General features: G+C 37.1%; 1 protein-coding gene across 7 annotated transcripts in view; it reads left to right on the forward strand.

Annotated features, from left to right (window-relative positions):
• The window catches only part of LOC121373553 (neogenin-like), a 150,601-nt gene that overhangs the window by 110,281 nt on the left and 20,581 nt on the right, over nt 1-19,739 (forward strand). For 2 of the 7 annotated variants that reach the window (XM_041500231.1, XM_041500234.1), the window contains exons 8-18: nt 482-695; nt 2,202-2,347; nt 3,348-3,685; nt 6,349-6,493; nt 7,363-7,473; nt 8,312-8,509; nt 11,320-11,415; nt 12,199-12,516; nt 14,926-15,033; nt 16,159-16,167; nt 19,207-19,401. In XM_041500231.1, coding sequence (XP_041356165.1) covers nt 482-695; nt 2,202-2,347; nt 3,348-3,685; nt 6,349-6,493; nt 7,363-7,473; nt 8,312-8,509; nt 11,320-11,415; nt 12,199-12,516; nt 14,926-15,033; nt 16,159-16,167; nt 19,207-19,401 — 1,878 coding nt within the window. The remainder of the gene's footprint in view (nt 1-481; nt 696-2,201; nt 2,348-3,347; nt 3,686-6,348; nt 6,494-7,362; nt 7,474-8,311; nt 8,510-11,319; nt 11,416-12,198; nt 12,517-14,925; nt 15,034-16,158; nt 16,168-19,206; nt 19,402-19,739) is intronic. The other 5 variants (XM_041500233.1, XM_041500237.1, XM_041500235.1 and 2 more) reach the window with 3 other exon arrangements.

Raw genomic sequence — 19,739 nt, forward strand, 5'->3', positions numbered from 1 at the left:
GTTGATTACAAAAATTAATCTTTTTAAAAACTTCCTGGCAATGACCATGATCATTTGAGTCTAATTTCATTTCATCGATTTTTGGTATAGAAAATGAAATTTCAATAAAAATAATTTTTCATGAAATTTAAACATAAATATAAAATGTATATTTGGTGGAAAGAAATTTGTAAAAAATAATAAAATGTTAAAATTTTCAGGTGCATTTGCAGGAATTTTATTGGAGGGGGGAGGGTTGGGGGTGGGCTCTAGCTAGACTGTGCCAAGTGAAGTTTATATGGGGACGGGTCGAATTATAACCCCCAGAAAATATATTAAAAAAGAAACATTGCTTGAGTGCGTGATATTGCCTTTTTTTCCCTCTGCCATCTTGCACCGTAACCATGACGACACCAACTTCCTCACCATGTGCATTTTGCTTTTGTTTATTTTTGCTTTTTTGTTTTCGTTTCTCCTCCTTTTGCTCCCCCCATCCATGTAGACATCCCTCTCCCGACGACCCCCTCTCTGTACCCCCTCGTCCACCCAGGTGCCATGTTCACGGACTCGAAGAATCTGCCGTCAATGCCGAACAACCTGCGAGCTGTCCTCGTCTCCACGAGATTTGTGACGCTCTCCTGGCAGACCCCGGACCACACTGGGCCGTCCGGGATCATAGCGTATTCCGTCTTCTGGAGAGAGCGCGACTCGGAAAGGTGGGTTTACAGTAGGAATAAGCAAACTGTAGTCTGTCCCATCCTCCTACAAAAATGTTGGGTTTTTTTATATAAATAATTTCAGTTTTGATTAACGTATAGTCCATCCTATCCTCCTATATAAATGTTTTTATAAATAATTTCAGTTTTGATTAACGTATAGTCCATCCTATCCTCCTATATAAATGTTTTTATATATAATTTCAGTTTTGATTAACGTATAGTATAGTCCATCCTATCCTGCTATATAAATGTTTTTATAAATAATTTCAGTTTTGATTAACGTATAGTCCATCCTATCCTCCTATATAAATGTTTTTATATATAATTTCAGTTTTGATTAACGTATAGTCCATCCTATCCTGCTATATAAATGTTTTTATATATAATTTCAGTTTTGGTTAACGTATAGTCCATCCTATCCTGCTATATAAATGTTTTTATAAATAATTTCAGTTTTGATTAACGTATAGTCCATCCTATCCTCCTATATAAATGTTTTTATAAATAATTTCAGTTTTGATTAACGTAGGAAGAAAAGTAAAAGTGTTTTGGAAATAACATTTTTTTTTTTTTTTGGTGTCCAATTTAGAAAACAGTCGGCTCAAAATAAATAACTTATAGTCAATTCCATAGCATGAAAAAAGGCATTCCCAGTGGTACGGACTATAGGTTGAAAGGAAAACTCTATTAATGTGCCCATACCCACTGAAGGTTCAGACACGTCTATCCTGGGCACGAGTACTGATTTGCGCCAGATCCCCTGTCCAGGACAGAATAAATTAGGTTGAAAATGAACATGTAACATAAAATACTAGATTCATGAAGTGTTAAATATCCTGGATTCACAAAATGTTATATATCCTAGATTCATCAAGTGTTAAATATTTATTTCTCCAGAGAGCGGGTAACGAACACATAAGATTCATAAAATTTTAATTATCCTAGATTCATGAAGTGTTAAATATCCTAGATTCATGAAGTTTTAACTATTTCTCCAAATAGCTGGTAACAAACTATTCATGAAGTGTTAAATATCTAGATTCATGAAGTGTTAAATATCCTAGATTAATGAAGTATTAAATATCCTAGATTCATGAAGTTAACTATCCTAGATTCATGAAGTTTTAACTATTTCTCCAGAAAGCTGGTAACAAATGATTCATGAAGTGTTAAATATCCTAGATTCATGAAGTGTTAAATATCCTAGATTCACGAAGTGTTAAATATCCTAGATTCATGAAGTGTTAACTATTTCTCTAAATAGTTGGTACCAAACTATTCATGAAGTGTTAAATATCCTAGATTCATGAACTTTTAACTATTTCTCCAGATAGCTGGTAACAAACAATTCATGAAGTGTTATATATCCTAGATTCATGAAGTGTTGAATATCCTAGATTCATGCAGTGTTAAATATTCTACATCCATGCAGTGTTAAATATCGTAGATCCACGAAGTGTTAAATATCCTGGCTTCATGGAAGTATTATATTTGTTTGTGCAGGGAGCGTGTGACGAACACGACGACGACAGAGGCCAACATTCAGCACCTGAAGTCTGACACAGAGTACGTATTCCACGTGCGTGCTTACAACCGCTTCGGTCCTAGCACCAAGGACGCCACACTCACCGTGACCACCGACCAGGAAGGTACGTACTTAGCAAAGACAGATCTAATAGATAGAAATTATTATACAAGCTTGTGTGTTGTACTGATATTACGAAACGAGTGTCAGGGTTTTTGTATTACCAAAGTGAGAGATAGGGTAATACATAAATCGTGACATCAGTTTCGTAAAATCAGTACGACTCGCATGCGAGTGTAATAATTTCTTTATTATCCATATTACATGTATTATTCACTTTTTTTATGAATAAAAAGGACCGTCTCAAAATGTTTCAACCACAACTAGAAGGAGACGACGAAATGATGTCATATTTCACATGCACAGTCTGAGATAGGACTGGTGGAAGCAATGTCATGTTATGTCGTTGCTTCCCAAAATTACATCATTACATTGGGGTCTCCACGAGTACCCGAGTACTCGGGCATAGGTCGAGTCTAGCAAATAGCATTATACATTTTTACTTATCCACTGGACAACCACTGAGGTACATTTTGCTTGTCCCAGCAGATTATCACTTGTCAGGACAAACGGATAAGTCAGGGCTTCTAGGTTATGGTAGCCCCACTCCCATGATATTCAATATTTGGGATAGTAAATAATAATTATTGCTATCCCTGATGGCTAGTTAAATATTTGGGTCAGATGTTGCAGTTAAGTCTATTTTGTAAATATGAATATTCACCACCACCACCACCCCCCTCCCCCCCCCCCCCCCCCCCCCCTTCACCCTTCAATGTTAGTGTTTTGAGCTATATCTCTCTGTTTAGGTTTAGGTTAATATTATTTAGTAAAATTGTATTAACTTAAAGTAAAGTAGGGCTAGTGAATTTTTAATTGTGTCTAATAAATGTTTTAAATCACTGATCCCATGGCTAGTGGATTTTATAAAGATTCTAGACGCCCTGGATAAGTGCTTATTTCAAACTGCATTTTTATATTACTGCCAACTTGATTGTCTTGTCATAGTTATGTGAATTTCTATCATTAATTTAACCCTGATATGTTTTTATTTCTATTTATAGTTCACGTCCCCAGTCCTCCCGTCAACCTGCGTGCTGTCCCGGTGTCGCCGACGGCGATCAAGGTCACGTGGGACGCGCCACAGCACAAGAAAGGCTACATCACGCACTACGTTCTGATCTACTATGAGGTGGGCTCCACTAACGAGGATGAAATCACCGTGCAAGGAACGGGCTTCACGCTGCAGAATCTGAAGATATTCCGCGAATACAGCTTCCGGGTTGTGGCCCACAATCAGAATGGACCCGGGATGAGCACGGAGGAGTTCGTGGCTCAGACGTTTTCATCGACGCCGAGCGCGACTCCGCAGAACTTTACGCTGGAGGTTTCCAGTGCAACAGTAAGTCAGAGTGTGCAGTATACTTGTACAAGACGACTGTAAAGTCAACTAGCAACCTGGGGGCGAGACATAGCCCAGTGGCAAAGCATTCGCTTGATGCGCAGTCTTTCTGGGATCGATCCCCATCAGTGGACCCATTGAACTATTTCTCATTCCGGCCAGTGCACCATGACTGGTACATCAAAGGCCATGGTATGTGCTATCCTGTCTATGAGATGATGCATAGAAAAGATCCCTTGCTGCTAATCGAAAAGAGTAGCCCTTGAAGTGGCGACTGGGGGTTTCTCTCTCAACATCTGTGTGGTCCTTAACCATGTGTCTGACACCATATAACCGTAAATAAAATGTGTTGAGTGCGTCGTTAAATAAAACATTTCCTTCCCAGTGGTAAAGTGCTCGCTTGATGCACAGTTGGTCTAGGATCGATCCTCAATGGTGGGCCTAGTGGGCTATTTCTCGTTCCGGCCAGTGCATCATGACTGGTTTATTAAAAGCTGTGGTATGTGCTGTTCTGTCTATTGGATAGTGCATATAAAAGATTCCTTGCTTGTGATGAAAGCAAAAATGTATCAGGTTTCCTCTCTTAGACTGGACGTCAAAATGGCCAAATGTTTGACATCCAATAGCTGATGATTAATAAATCAACGTGCTCTAGTGGTGGCGTTAAACAAAACAAAACTGTTGGTTACCAAAACTGACTGTATTGAAGTAAAGTTTGTTCTGCTTACTGACAACACTAGAGCTCATTCATTTATTATTAATGTTAATTATCCAGTTTTCGAAATGGCCTGTGGCCAGGTCGTCAAATGCAACCAATGTCCCGTTTGGGCGACTTAAATATTAAAAAATAATGGCGTTAGTCACCCAAATAATATTATTTGGTTGATCTTCTTAGAGCTATAGCATATGAACCACTTTTAATATTTGTATTGCATATATTTATTCCACATTCAAATCTTGGTCATGGTTCGTGGTTCTCTTACCATAATTTGCCAACATCCATTATTATTTTTGGGGCCACCCTATTTTTTGGCGAGTTTCGAGCCCTGTCATCTGGTATTGGATGTCAACCAATTATTAATTTTGAAATATAGTTTTAGAGAAGAAACCTGCTACATGTTTCTATTAGTATCAAGTGAATTTTTTATATGCACCATGCTACAGACAGGATAATACATACTATGGCTTTTGATATACCAATTGTCTGTTTGTTTGTTTTGTTAAACAACACTACTAGAGCATATTGATTTATAATCATTAGCTTTTGGATGTAATTTTGACATATAGTCAAAAAGAGGAAACCCGCTACACTTTTCTATTAGTAACAAGGAATCTTTTATATGCACCATTCCATAGACAGGATAGCACATACCACAGCCTTTAATACACCAGTCGTGGTGCACTGGCTGGAACGAGTAATAGCCCAATGTGTCCACCAATGGGGATCGATCCCAGTACCAGTCATAGTGCACTGGCTAGAATAAGAAATATCCCAATGGATCCATGGACGGGGACCGATGACAGAACAACCACACATCAAATGAGTACTTTTCCACCCACCCACCCACTGAATGTATCAAGTTGCATCTTTGGGTGTTCATTTCTGTACATTTTTAAACTAATTTAAAAAAAAAAAAAAAAAAAAAAATGGAACACTTTAACTTTAGCTTATTTATACTGATGTTGATTGTCAATTTATTGATATATTTACCTTTCTTTAACTGTGGTTTTTATTTATTTTTTCTCCGGGCCTGTAATAAATATTCATTCATTCATTCATTGAAATAGAACAAATTTGTCAATTTTACATCAGAATGGAAAAAATAAATTGTTTTGTTTAACAACACCACTAAAGAACATTGATTTATTAACTATCGGTTATTGAATGTCAAACATTTGGATCAAGTTCCACTTTTATGGGAATTTATTCAAGGGCCATAACTGTCATATTCATATTTGAAAGAGCTTTGACAAAGTTATGGCCCTTGAACTAAAAAAAAGAGATTTGTGGTCCTGGTAGGGGACATGTATTTGTTTAGTTGGATTCTCAGAATGCTTGCACTGGTGGCGGGGGGGGGGGGGGGGGGGGGGAAATGTGCCTCCCCCAATTTTCAGATATTTGCTTTATATTTGCTTTATAATTGTGTAAAAGTGTGTAAATATAAAAGTGTGCCCCCCCCCCCCCCCCCCCCCCCCCTTTTTTTTCTAACCTTCCTATGCCACTGGCTTGTTAATGTATTGTTTTTAATTCTGTAGAGACCGGCCTCGGTGGCGCAGTGGTTTAGCCATCGGACTACAGGCTGGTAAGTACTGGGTTCGAATCCCAGTCGAGGCATGGGATTTTTAATCCAGATAACGACTCCAAACCCTGAGTGAGTGCTCCGCAAGGGTAGGTGTAAACCACTTGCACCGACCAGTGATCCATAACTGGTTCAACAAAGGCCATGGTTTGTGCTATCCTGCCTGTGGGAAGTGCAAATAAAAGATCCCTTGCTGCCTATCGTAAAAGAGTAGCATATGTGGCGACAACGGGTTTCCTCTAAAAAACAACAGTGTCAGAATGACCATATGTTTGACGTCCAATAGCCGACGATAAGATAAAAAATGAATGTGCTCTAGTGGTGTCGTTAAATAAAAAACAAATTTTACTTTTCATTCTGTAGAGAATCATTGTGCGATGGGAGCCGCCGCCTCTTGACAAGCAGAACGGAATAATCACCGGATACAAGATCCGCTATAAGAAGAGTGGAACGAAGCAGGGCAAAACCGTCACCACCGACGGCAACCGCAACAACTACGCTCTCACAGGTAATGTCAAAGTTTATCATTTACACCATAACACAAAACATATTTTTAAAACTAAGGCCCAAGTTACAAAGTTTGTTTCTGTCTTGCATGTGTGTAACTACTGGGAAGTTGACTGTCAGTAGCTAAAGTCAGATGAAGTGGACAAAGGCAGTCAACTTATCAACAAAATATTTTTTTGGCATAGCTTTATGGAGTGTTCACAACAAGTCATCATAGGCTTGCACATGCGTAACTAAGGTTAAATTGACTGTCAATAGCTGAAGTCAGATGAAGTGCACAGAGGCAGTCAACTTATCAACAATATTTTTCTGTCTTTACTTTGTGGAGTGTTCACCTTCATTGAACATGCCCAATTCCGTGGGTCATCAACTAGAGATTCTCTGCCAAAAAATTCATACTTTTTCTACTAGTAAATTAAATTATTTGGTTGTAATTCTTTATGTGCATATCGTTGAAGGTATAGTACTTACATTTCAAATAAAAAAATAATAAATAATATTGCTGGAAAGCCTATGTTATATATATAATTTTGGTGGGAAGCTGTCATTATGAAACCTTGAGATAAATAATTTTGGTGGGAAGCTGTCATGAAACCTTGAGATAAAAAAATTTGGTGGGAAGCCGTCATTATGAAACCTTGAGATAAATAATTTTGGTTGAAAGCTGTCATGAAACCTTGAGATAAATAATTTTGGTGGGAAGCCGTCATTATGAAACCTTGAGATAAATAATTTTGGTTGGAAGTTGTCATTATGAAACCTTGAGATAAATAATTTTGGTTGGAAGTTGCTGTTATGCAGTCTTCAGATAATACCATTAACATGTTTCAGATGTTTATCGTTGTATTAATTGATATCTTTTTTCTTCAGATTTGCGTAAGGGTACGGAGTATCAAGTGAGAATTTCAGCCCTAACTGTGAATGGTTCGGGAATTACGACACCGTGGCAGTCGGCATCCACGTACAGAGATAACCTGTATGGTAAGACATCAGCTTGTGACGTCGTAATGGAAACTGATTTGTTGAATGCTTACAAATGTCCTTGCAGAAGGATGGAAACTGAAATACAAACCACTGAATAGAACAATTATATCATTGAGGGTTACAAATAATTGCTGTATTGACATATATATTCAATTATTAAAAAAAGTTAAAGTTTCTTTTATTGAATGACAACCTATGTAATTATAAGAACCAACCCCACTCTCTATCTTTGTCTCCCTTTCTCTATATGTCTCTTTTTCCATCTCTCGCTCACTCTCGATCTCAATCTTGATCTGTCTTTCTCTTCAACTCTCATGCTCTCTCTCTCTCTCTCTCTCTCTCTCTCTCCTCTCTCTCTGTCTCTCTCTCTCTCTCTCTTAAAAAAAGTTAAAGTTTCTTCTCGTCTGTCTCTCTATCTCCCTTTCTCTGTCTGTCTGTCTCTTCTCTTCAACTCTCATGCTCTCTCTCTCTCTCTCTCTCTCTCTCTCTCTCTCTCTCTCTCTCTCTCTCTCTCTCTCTCTCTCTCTCTCTCTCTCTCTCTCTCTCTCTCTCTCTCTCTCTCTCTCTCTCTCTCTCTCTCTCTCTCTCTCTCTCTCTCTCTCTCTCTCTCCCTCTCTCTTACTATCATCACACTCTTGATCTCTACCTCGATCTGTCTCTTTCTCTTGAGCTCAACCAAACATTCTCATGGCCATATATTAAACATCAGATATTATTAATTTAAAGCAAGTTGAGTTATCAGAAAATAAACATTCCTTTCTTTTCTTGTTGTTTGATATATACTATACACCTATCACATTGTATTAACATGTGATGTTTTTTTCTCATTACACAGAGCACAACGTACCTCCTGCACCAGCTCGTCTGCAGGTGAAACCGAAAGCCAATTCCATCGTGGTCAACTGGGCCCCGCCTCCAACAGACGCCAAGATACTGGTGCGTGGCTACGTGCTGGGGTATGGCAGAGGAATACCAGACGTGTATCAGACCACCCTGGACGCCAATACACACGACTACACAATACAGAACCTACGTAAGCTGGTTTCTTCTCCATTATGTGTTCTTTTTTGTCGCACCTTTATGGAGTAAAAAGCCGAGATATGGGTATTACTTTTCCAATGGCGGTGCCATCAACTTTTGCATTAAAGTTTTGGTTAAAGTTTTGCATTTAAATCTATTTCTCACAAACTGAATTTTTGTTTTATTTTACATAGTAACTAGTTTAACTTAGCTTACTTACTTAGTAACTAGTTTAATTTAGCTTACTTACTTAGTAACTAGTTTAACTTAGCTTACTTACTTAGTAACTAGTTTAACTTAGCTTACTTACTTAGTAACTAGTTTAACTTAGCTTACTTACTTAGTAACTAGTTTAACTTAGCTTACTTACTTAGTAACTAGTTTAACTTAGCTTACTTACTTAGTAACTAGTTTAACATGTCCATATACCACAGGGGTTTTGAACATGCCTATTCTGTTAGCTGATCTCTTTTCCAGTTAAAGGGACTGGTATTAGTGATTAATATGTCTGCTAAAAATTATAACATACATGTATCTTCCTTCCTTAAAGTGACATTCTTGAGTTTGCTGCAATGTTTAAGATGTTATCGACTAACAGAGACTTTTTAACGATTGTAATTACATATCAAGTATATTTTTCTGTATTAAATATTAGTGGCTGTACATTAAAAAAAATTCTGATCATTCGAATATTTGTACTAGGTTAAATTTCATTTTATTTCCTAAAATATTTTTTTTGTACGTACGAAATTATTTGAAGACAAAAATCCAGTTTGGGCTTCTTACAAATATTAAGATGACCAGAAACACATTGAATATACAGACACTGATATTCGAAACAGCAAAATCTATTTAGTATGTAAGTTTAATCGTAGAAATATTTTATTAGTCGGAAACATCAAATAATGCAGCAAACTCAGGAATGTCTGTTTGAAGTTAAAGTTTGTTTTGTTTAACAACACCACTAGAGCACATTGACTTATTAATCACCGGCTATTTGGTTTCAAACATTTGGTAATTTTGACATACAGTCTTAGAGAGGAAACGTGGCACATATGTACCTTGACCCATTACAAACATTTTCAAATATAGACCCAAGTGTGCACTTCAGATGTGAAGAAGAAGAGCTTTGTTTTGTTTGATGACACCACTAGAGCACATTGATTTATTAATCATCGGCTGTTGGATTTCACACATGTGGTCATTAGTAGCTAGGAATCTTTTATATGCACCATCCCACAGACAGGATAGCATTTTATTTACAGTTATATGGCGTCAGACATATGGTTAAGGACCACACAGATATTGAGAGAGGAAACTCGCTGTCGCCATGTCATGGGCTACTCTTTTTGATTAGCAGCAAGGGATCTTTTATATGAACCATCCCACAGACAGGATAGCATTTTATTTACAGTTATATGGCGTCAGACATATGGTTAAGGACCACACAGATATTGAAAGAGGAAACCCGCTGTCGCCACGTCATGGGCTACTCTTTTTGATTAGCAGCAAGGGATCTTTTATATGAACCATCCCACAGACAGGATAGCGCATACCACAGCATTTGATATACCAGTCATGGTGCACTGGATGGAACGAGAAATAGCCCAATGAGCCCACCGATGGGGATCGATCCCAAAGCAACTGTGCATCAAGCGAACACTTTACCACTGAGCTCTGGCCCACCCCATCTTTTTCAGTTTTCATCCTCTTTGTTAAATTGTTTATTATACTATCAAGTCATTTATGTTGTTTTACAAGTCAGGTTAATGAAAGCGAAGCGCCTTGTCGTAAATTAGAGCGTTTGTTTACACTGTGCTTAAGAGGAGTTGGACGGAGCTGACGTCACTTTGCCTCAAGCTATACCACCGGACGTCACAAAAACAAAACAAAATGGCTGCCCCCAGTTAGCAGGAATAAACATGGTGTTTTATTAACTCTAAAATTACACCTTTTTTCATTTGTTAAAGTGTCAGTATGTGTTGGTGGACTGGATATACATCTTTCCAACACATAAGGCTCTTATTTGAGCTTACCCTCCCTTTAAAGTGTCAGTATGTGTTGGTGGTCTGGATATACATCTTTCCAACACATAAGGCTCTTATTTCAGCTTACCCTCCCTTTAAGAAAACATAATGAAAAATGGATCTGCTAAATTAAAAAACTGTTGGATGTGTTGTTGTTTTGGTTTCTTTTTTGGTTTTTGATATTTTCCATGGAATTGTATTTTATGCATTGTTGGAGTTCTATGGAAATACTTTATAGTAAAGTAAATAATTGTTTTTGTGCATGGTGTTACTTTCAATGTAAATTATTTAATTTGATTTTAATTTCAAAAGACAAACACTTACACTTCCAATCAGTACATTTATATGTCTGTTTTTTTGTGGGTTTTTTTTTTTTTTTTTTTTTTTTTTTTTTTTCACCGGCCTCGGTGGCGTCGTGGTTAGGCCATCGGTCCACAGGCTGGTAGGTACTGGGTTCGGATTTCAGTCGAGGCATGGGATTTTTTATCAAGATACCGACTCCAAACCCTGAGTGAGTGCTCCGCAAGGCTCAATGGGTAGGTGTAAACCACTTGCACCGACCAGTGATCCATAACTGGTTCAACGAAGGCCATGGTTTGTGCTATCCTGCCTGTGGGAAGCGCAAATAAAAGATTCCTTGCTGCTAATCGGAAAGAGTAGCCCATGTAGTGGCGACAGCGGGTTTCCTCTCAAAATCTGTGTGGTCCTTAACCATATGTCTGATGCCATATAACCGTAAATAAAATGTGTTGAGTGCGTCGATAAATAAAACATTTCTTTCTTGTTTGTGTTTTAGAACCTGCCTCTGAATATGTCATCTCAATACGAGCCTTCAACAATGCAGGTCAAGGTCGGGTCAAACTTGAGACAGTGACGACCAGCGAAGAAACAAGTAAGTGACATGTGGGACGGCAGGGCTCGCTCTCTCTCTCTCTGTCTAAATTCTCTCTCTCTCTCTCTCTCTCTCTCTCTCTCTCTCTCTCTCTCTCTCTCTCTCTCTCTCTCTCTCTCTCTCTCTCTCTCTCTCTCTCTCTCTCTCTCTCTCTCTTTTTCTCTCTCTGTCTCTCTGTCTCTGTGTGTCTCTTTTTATCTGGACTTGTATACTGAACTCCAGGAGGTATTGTCTGTTAATTATTTTAGATTCGTCTGGGCATGACCCAAAAAAAGCATGTGCAAACTAAATTAGTGAAGCTGCTCACAAAAACATTTGCTATGAATGTAGAAGAAATAACAGACAATCCTTATAACTGAGTTTGTCAGAAAGAAGATCTTAATTTTTTAAAATTTATTTAATGTGTTTCTTGAAAAATAATGCTCAATAATACAAAATACCAATATAAAGTGACATCATCAGATATGAAATTAGCTGACAACATAATTTTTAAGTTTATCAAAAAAAGAACAAACATGTGTTTGTACAGCTTGACCAATGGGATGACTTTAAATTATAATAAATATAACAGAAATTTAATTATTTAGAGTTGAATGTAGTTTTTGGGTGTGTTTTTTTATCTTTATTAACTTATGCATTTTCTGTCGATTTATTTTCTTACAATTTTTATTGTTTTCCTTCTAGTACCAAATCTTTAGTTTTTCCACCCACTCACATAACAGTTCTTTGCTTTTATACTAACCACCCTCAGCACTAAAGTTATCTCCCCTGTTTTTGTTTCAGCAGAAGAGCCCGCCACTCCGATGATGCCCCCTATTGGCCTGAAAGCCATAGTTCTCTCTCCTTCGACCATAGTGCTCACATGGGCAGATAACTCTCTAGGCAAAAGCCAGAAGATAAACGACAATCGATACTACACTGTGCGCTACACGCCACTGCCGACCAACCGAGGTCGTGCACGATTCGTCAACAGCACCGACCTCAATGCCCACGTCGACGGTCTGAAACCCAACACACAGTACGAATTTGTTGTTATGGTTATCAAGGGCAGACGAGAGAGTACGTGGAGTATGAGCGTGATTAACACGACACAAGAGTCAGGTGAGTTTATAATGTGAGGAATGTTTGTTTTTTAAGTTCAAAATTGGGGGAAAAGGGAGATAAGCACATAAATTGCTTGTTGGGAGATCCGAACCCAGTACCTACCAGCCTGTAGACCTATGGCCTAACCACGACGCCACCGAGGCCGGTCGGAGATGAGTAATTCTTCACAGTTGGGTTCTGGTTGGTTGAATTCAAGCTAAAAATTTTAATCTCCTTATAGGTAATGAAATCTACTTAAAAAGTTTGAAATATAAAGCATTTCATCCTGCAATCACTATATATATATATATATATATATATATATATATAGATGGCAAGATATGACGACCAGACAAATTTCTCAAATTTTGGTCACTGATAATCGGCTGACATTTTGTGTATATCTTTATCATGTACTGTTACAGATCCAGTTTGAGTTTCATGAATCATTTACCCAGTTTTAACAGAGTTATGGCCCTTGAATTAGGGAGATATGAAAATTTGTTTTCCTGACTTCTTTTTTTTGGGGGGGTGGGGGTGTGTTAAAAACTAGGGTATGTCCCTTTTACAGATAACTCGGCCTCAAGATATTGATGTGAAATTGTGTATATAGCTTTATCATGTACTGTTACAGATCAAGTTTGACATTAGTGGTGATGGACTCATTTTCCACAGAGCTATGGCCCTTAAACGTAGGATATAGGGGCCTACATTCAATTCATTTCCAATTAAGGTTCAAGCACGCTGCTCTGGACACACACCTCGGCTATCTGGGCTGCCTGTCCAGGACAGTAGGTTAGTGGTTAGTTGTTTGTGGTTAGTGAGAGAGAAAAGGGTGTATACAGTGGTCTTACACATACCCATTGAGTCGTTAAAACTCAATTTTCACAGAGTTATGGCCCTTAAACTTAGGATATACAAACATTTGTTGAGCCTTACCGGCCTCGGTGGCATCGTGGCAGGCCATCGGTCTACAGGCTGGTAGGTACTGGGTTCGGATCCCAGTCAAGGCATGGGATTTTTAATTCAGATACTGACTCCAAACCCTGAGTGAGTGCTCTGCAAGGCTCAATGGGTAGGTGTAAACCACTTGCACTGACCAGTGATCCATAACTGGTTCAACAAAGGTCATGGTTTGTGCTATCCTGCCTGTGGGAAGCGCAAATAAAAGATCCCTTGCTGCTAATCGGAAGAGTAGCCCATGTAGTGGCGACAGCAGGTTTCCTCTCAAAATCTATGTGGTCCTTAACCATATGTCTGACGCCATATAACCGTAAATAAAATGTGTGGAGTGCGTCGTTAAATAAAACATTTCTTTCTTTCTTTCTTTGTTGAGCCCAGTGGGGAACATGTATTTCTCTCATCCTCAGCTATATAGGACAGGGTTATCCCATGAAAGAAAGCCATGTAAGAAATTTCTATCTTATATGGGATATCACGTGCACTCCTTTAACATGACGTCGTTGGTAATATATGACGTCATATTAATGTGAGATGGTGACGTGAGGTGAGGTCATTAGACACAGTTTTAAATTAATATTTTGTTATTAAAACCTTCATTACAAAAGCTATCTTGTTATTTTGTAGTGTTAACTTTTATTTAACACATGAAACAAACACAATAAATATGATAGTGTAGTTTATTTATAATAAAACGGTCAAATAAAAAAGTTACTTGTTCAGCCATCTTTGTCTATTTGTGTAAAATAATGGTTTATTTACCAAATGAATGAGAGTAAAAGACTCCATCATATGTGGTCATTTGAGATAGAAAAAGTACACCCTCGGTGGCAAGCCTCGTCCCAGGTCGAAATTTCCACCACCTCGGGTGTACTTTTTCTCTCTCACATGACCACATATGTTGGAGTCTTGTATGCTTTAGCAGTACTCTCAGAATGTTTGTTTAACTCTGATTGAGTCTTGTATGCTTTAGCAGTACTCTCAGAATGTTTGTTTAACTCTGATTGTGGATCTTTTTATCTGAATACTCTCGGCAGATGTCGAGTTATCGGTTAAAGGGACATACCCTACTTTTTAAACACTGAGGCATATTATTTTACTATTAAAACCGTTTTTGATAACTGAAATCATACTTTACTTAGATTTTATTGTTTAGATTATCCATTTCCACACATTCAAAGTGTTTTTTGGTCATTCTGGTGGTTTTAATATCACAATTGTCATATTTTTAAAAATGCACATGCTTCTGAGAAATAACGGTTATGGAGTCGAGTTTTAGTCCATTTTTAGAGTGTATTTCACCATTTCAAAGTCACAGACTCATGTTTCACTTAATTGTAACTTCATCCAAATGTGTTTCAGGTTTGTAGATTAATTAAACTTAGTGTTAATTTTCACAGGTTCAAACTAGGGTCTGTCCCTTTAATTTATTCATCTTGTGTTGTTTTTGTTTTCTCTCTGTCACAGCTCCAGGTTCAGAACCACGTGACCTGACTCCGGTTCCCATGGAAAAAAATCCACTGGCTGTTACACTGAACTGGCAACCTCCCCAGAGACCAAACGGACTTATTACAGGTAAATAAATGCTGGTATCTCTAGCTTACATGTATATACTCCTAAATGGAACAGGTATTTGAAGCAGATAAATAATTAAAGTGGTTTTGTGTGAGTGTTTTTAACATTGTTTCAGTTGATTATTATATATTAAAGGGACATTCCTGAGTTTTCTGCAATTTTTAAGATGTTGTTTACTGACAGAGACTTTTTAACGATTGTAATTACATATCAAATATATCTTTCTGCATAAAATATTAGAGGCTGTATATTAAATGTATTTCTGATCGTTCTAATATTTTTACTAGGTTAAATTTCATTTTATTTCCTAAAATAATTTTTTTTCATACGTACAAAATTATTAGAAGACAAAATCCAGTTTGAGCTTCTTACAAATATTAAGACGACCAGAAACATATTGGATATACAGACACTGATATTCTAAATAAGAAAATATATTTAATATGTAAGTTTAATCGTAGACATATTGTATTAGTCGAAAACATCTTACAATCAACAAACTCAGGAATGTTCCTTTAATAATCAATGAAACTGAAATCCTCTAAAATATAATATTATTAATTTGCTAAACAATGTTTGTTTTTATATATAATTTATTCAATTAGACAAGTAAATATAGGAATTTTTTTTATTTTTGAAGAACAGATACGGTAATCATTTGTTTTTGTTGTTGCTTTGACATACATGTACTTTAATGGATTAAACATCCCCAAATTAGAGCATAGGAATTTCACTGTTAATCAGAATTAGTCAAATTAAAAACAACTGGTAACAATTGGTAAATGAGCTTTAAATGGTGTAGTTTGATAACTCAAACTACAGTTTTTACATTAGTACACTAATTCTACAGTGTGCTAAACAGTTTGTGATTTGCCAGTCCATGAATGTCAGGAATTATCAAAGTCTAATATTTAACGGAAGCCATATTGTTACTGTTGTTGTTGTAAATTCTTCCCATTTCATCAGTATTTGACTTTTAAGAAGTTATCTTCTCTTGATTTGTGCTTCTGCATACAAAAAATAGACTGCTTTTGTCTAGATGTTTCTGTTGTCAGAATATTTTATTTTTAAAATTTACAAAACCACATTTTTATTTCCTTTCTTGCTTGGTCTCTGATGAAACAGATATTAAAGGTAATAGATTTTTAAAGCAATGCTTATATTTTATGTTGTGCGTTTTCAGTGCCAGTGCTTTTTTGTAAAAAATCTTTTGTTTGTCTGAATTTTCATGATTTATTATGATCAATTACAACATTTATGTTTGAGTTCAGTTGATCACTTTGTTCTGTTTATAAATAAATTTCAATTTGTTCATTGTAGTTTCTTCTCTGTAGTTGCACAATAGTTTTGAATCTTTGAGAAATTAAATTTGATATCTTTGAAATTAGGTTAAGGAACGGTTCTGATGCCATTGGTGTTGGAAATGGAGTGGGTTTTTATTAACTTATTTCACCTTCGGTTGCAAAAACAAAAAGAACAAGAGGAGTCTGTTTTTATTAACATGCATTTTACTAAGTCCTTTTCTTTCATCACTCAATTCAGTAAAATTTAAAAAAAAGTAAAGTTTGTTTTATTTAACGACGCCACTAGAGCACATTGATTTTTAATCTTATCATCGGCTATTGGACGTCAAACATATGGTCATTCTGACACTGTTTTTAGAGGAAACCCGCTGTCGCCACATAGGCTACTCTTTTTTACGACAGGCAGCAAGGGATCTTTTATTTGCACTTCCCACAGGCAGGATAGCACAAACCATGGCCTTTGTTGAACCAGTTATGGATCACTGGTCGGTGCAAGTGGTTTACACCTACCCATTGAGCCTTGCGGAGCACTCACTCAGGGTTTGGAGTCGGTATCTGGATTAAAAATCGCATGCCTCGACTGGGATCCGAACCCAGTACCTACCAGCCTGTAGACCGATGGCCTGCCACGACGCCACCGAGGCCGGTCACAGTAAAATTAATTATCCCTCATCCCTCTAAAGGGTAATATTTTCTTTCTTTTTTCCTTTTTTTAACAATTTAAAGTTGTAATTTCGATTTTTTTTTTTACTCTTGTTTTTTGTACAGTTAAATCCCATCTAAATTGATCACCCATAGGACAAATTAAAAAGTCTGTATTTAAGGGTATTCTGCAGTGGCAGATCCAGAAAATCCATTTAAGGGGGGGGGGGGGCCCAATGACATGAGGCGGAATGCCAACGGAACTTTGGAGGAGGTTTGGAGGGAATATAAAAATTTGTTTAAAAAAAATTAATATATAATAAAATTATAACTATCACAAAATTTAGGGGTGGGGTGGGGGGCCCCCTAGATCCAAATAGGGAGGTTAGTTATTAATTAGGTCTCTGAGAATTGAAAAATTTGCATAAACAATTTATGGGTTATGTAACAACAAATTCAGGTAACCATTTTGTTTTTAGGTAAACCCGACATGACCATGTAAATGATGTCATAAATGCAATGCGTGTTACGCAAAACCATACTTGCGCGAGCGATGTGCAAACCAAACTATCACTATCACAATTTTCAGAGGCCTGTTCTGTACCTATATTTAACAAGGAAGGAAGGAAGGAAATGTTTTATTTAATGACGCACTCAACACATTCTATTTACGGTTATATGGTGTCGGACATATGGTTAAGGCCAACACAGATATTGAGAGAGGAAACCCGCTGTTGACACTTCATGGGCTACTCTTTTCGATTAGCAGCAAGGGATCTTTTATATGCACCATCCCACAGACAGGGTAGTATATACCACAGCCTTTGATATACCAGTCGTGGTGCACTGACTGGAACAAGAAATAGCCCAATGGGAATCGATCCCAGACCGACCGTGCATTGAGCGGGTGCTTTACCACTGAGCTATGTCAATATTTAACAAGTGACTGTGACAAATATCAGGTTTTGGGTGAACTCTGGATTAAGTGTGTTTTCACTGTATTTGATATTAAATTGATTTACACATCCCTAATAAATTAATGTGCAATTTAGTATACTGTACTTTATAGTGTGGCAAAGTTTTATATTGTTTTCACTGTGGAAATAAAAGATGTACAGTTTTCATTTTATGAATGCTAAACCTATATAGAAGTACCCTTTTCAAGAGTTGTGTGCCTTTTTTTACACTTCGTCCCCCACCCTATGATATTTCCTGGGTCGTACAATGTATGTTAAATGCATGATTTGTCTATGGCTGATGTCATTAGGAGTGAAGCAGTGGTCTATTTTTGATATCATCAGAAAAGACTTGAACAAACATCCCTTTCTTTTCCTCGAGGAAACATATTAGTATTAAGTTTACATATTGTGTTTGTAACAGTAATTAAAAAGTTTGTCCTGTTTCACGGCACCACAGGAGCACATTTATATTTTTTGTTATCATCTATTGGATGTCAAACATTTGGTAATTTTTACATACAGTCTTAGAGAGGAAACCTACATTTTTCCATTAGTAGCTAGGCATGTTTTATATGCACTTTCCTACAGACAAGATAGCACATACCACAGCCTTTGTCATACTAGTCATGGTGCACTCATTAGGTTGGGGAGAAACTCACTCAGTTAAAGTTAAAGTTTCTTTTGTTTAACGACACCACTAGAGCACATTGATTTATTAATCATCGACTATTGGGTGTCAAGACATTTGGTAATTTTGACATAGTCTTAGAGAGGAAACCTACATTTTTCCATTAGTAGCAAGGGATATTTTATATACATTTTCCTACAGACAAGATAGCACATACCACAGTCTTTGATATACCAGTCGTGGTGCACTGGTTAGAACGATAAATAGCCCAATGGGCCTACCGACGGGAATCGATCCCAAACCGACCGCACATCAAATGAGTGCTTCACCACTGGACTACATCCCACTCCAAACCCATTCAGAGAATGAGTCCACTAAGTGGGTTCGATCCTGTGACTTCAGCACCTCAGGTGAGCACTGTACCAACTGAACTACACATGTAGATCCCGCCCCAGTAACTAAATGTACCAAAACTGTTTTAAGTATACTTGTAGTCTAGTATACTTGTCGTTTTTTATTAAAACATTTTACAACATTAGACTTCTTTTCTTTTCAGACCATCCTTTTTTCTTTCCATTTTTAAAATTAATTTTTTTTTTTTTTTTTGACCAATGAGAATGTATTATTTTATTTGCTGCAGGCTATCTGATTTTCTACACGACTGACTCTAAGCAGGAGGACCGTGACTGGGTGGTGGAGGGGGTGGTGGGCGACCACCTGTCCACAGTGATCAGTGATCTGACGCCAGACACTACGTACTTCTTCAAAGTCCAGGCTCGCAACAGGAAGGGATATGGGCCCATGTCGAAGACTGTTATCTATAAGACACCTAAAGGTAAGAATATATACATAAAGAGAGAGGTTTTGATAGTGTTGGGAATTGCTTGGAATTTCATCATTGATCATCACTTATAATCGTTTGGCACCAACCATTCAACTTTCGATTACACAATCAGTTAAAATTATATGAACATAACAAGGATTTGAATAATAAGGGTCATGTACAGTGTTCATTAGGATCTGTACCCTACAAATGGTACATTTTACCTTTAATAACTATTTAATATATTGTTTTATTTATATAGACATGAAAATAAACACTAACCGCAACATATTTAAATCAATTCCATCTAAATTGGGGTTACAATTACAGTTAACATTTTCCCACACAAT

Source organism: Gigantopelta aegis, chromosome 5 (assembly GCF_016097555.1).
Source record: "Gigantopelta aegis isolate Gae_Host chromosome 5, Gae_host_genome, whole genome shotgun sequence".
NCBI lineage: Eukaryota > Metazoa > Mollusca > Gastropoda > Neomphalida > Peltospiridae > Gigantopelta > Gigantopelta aegis.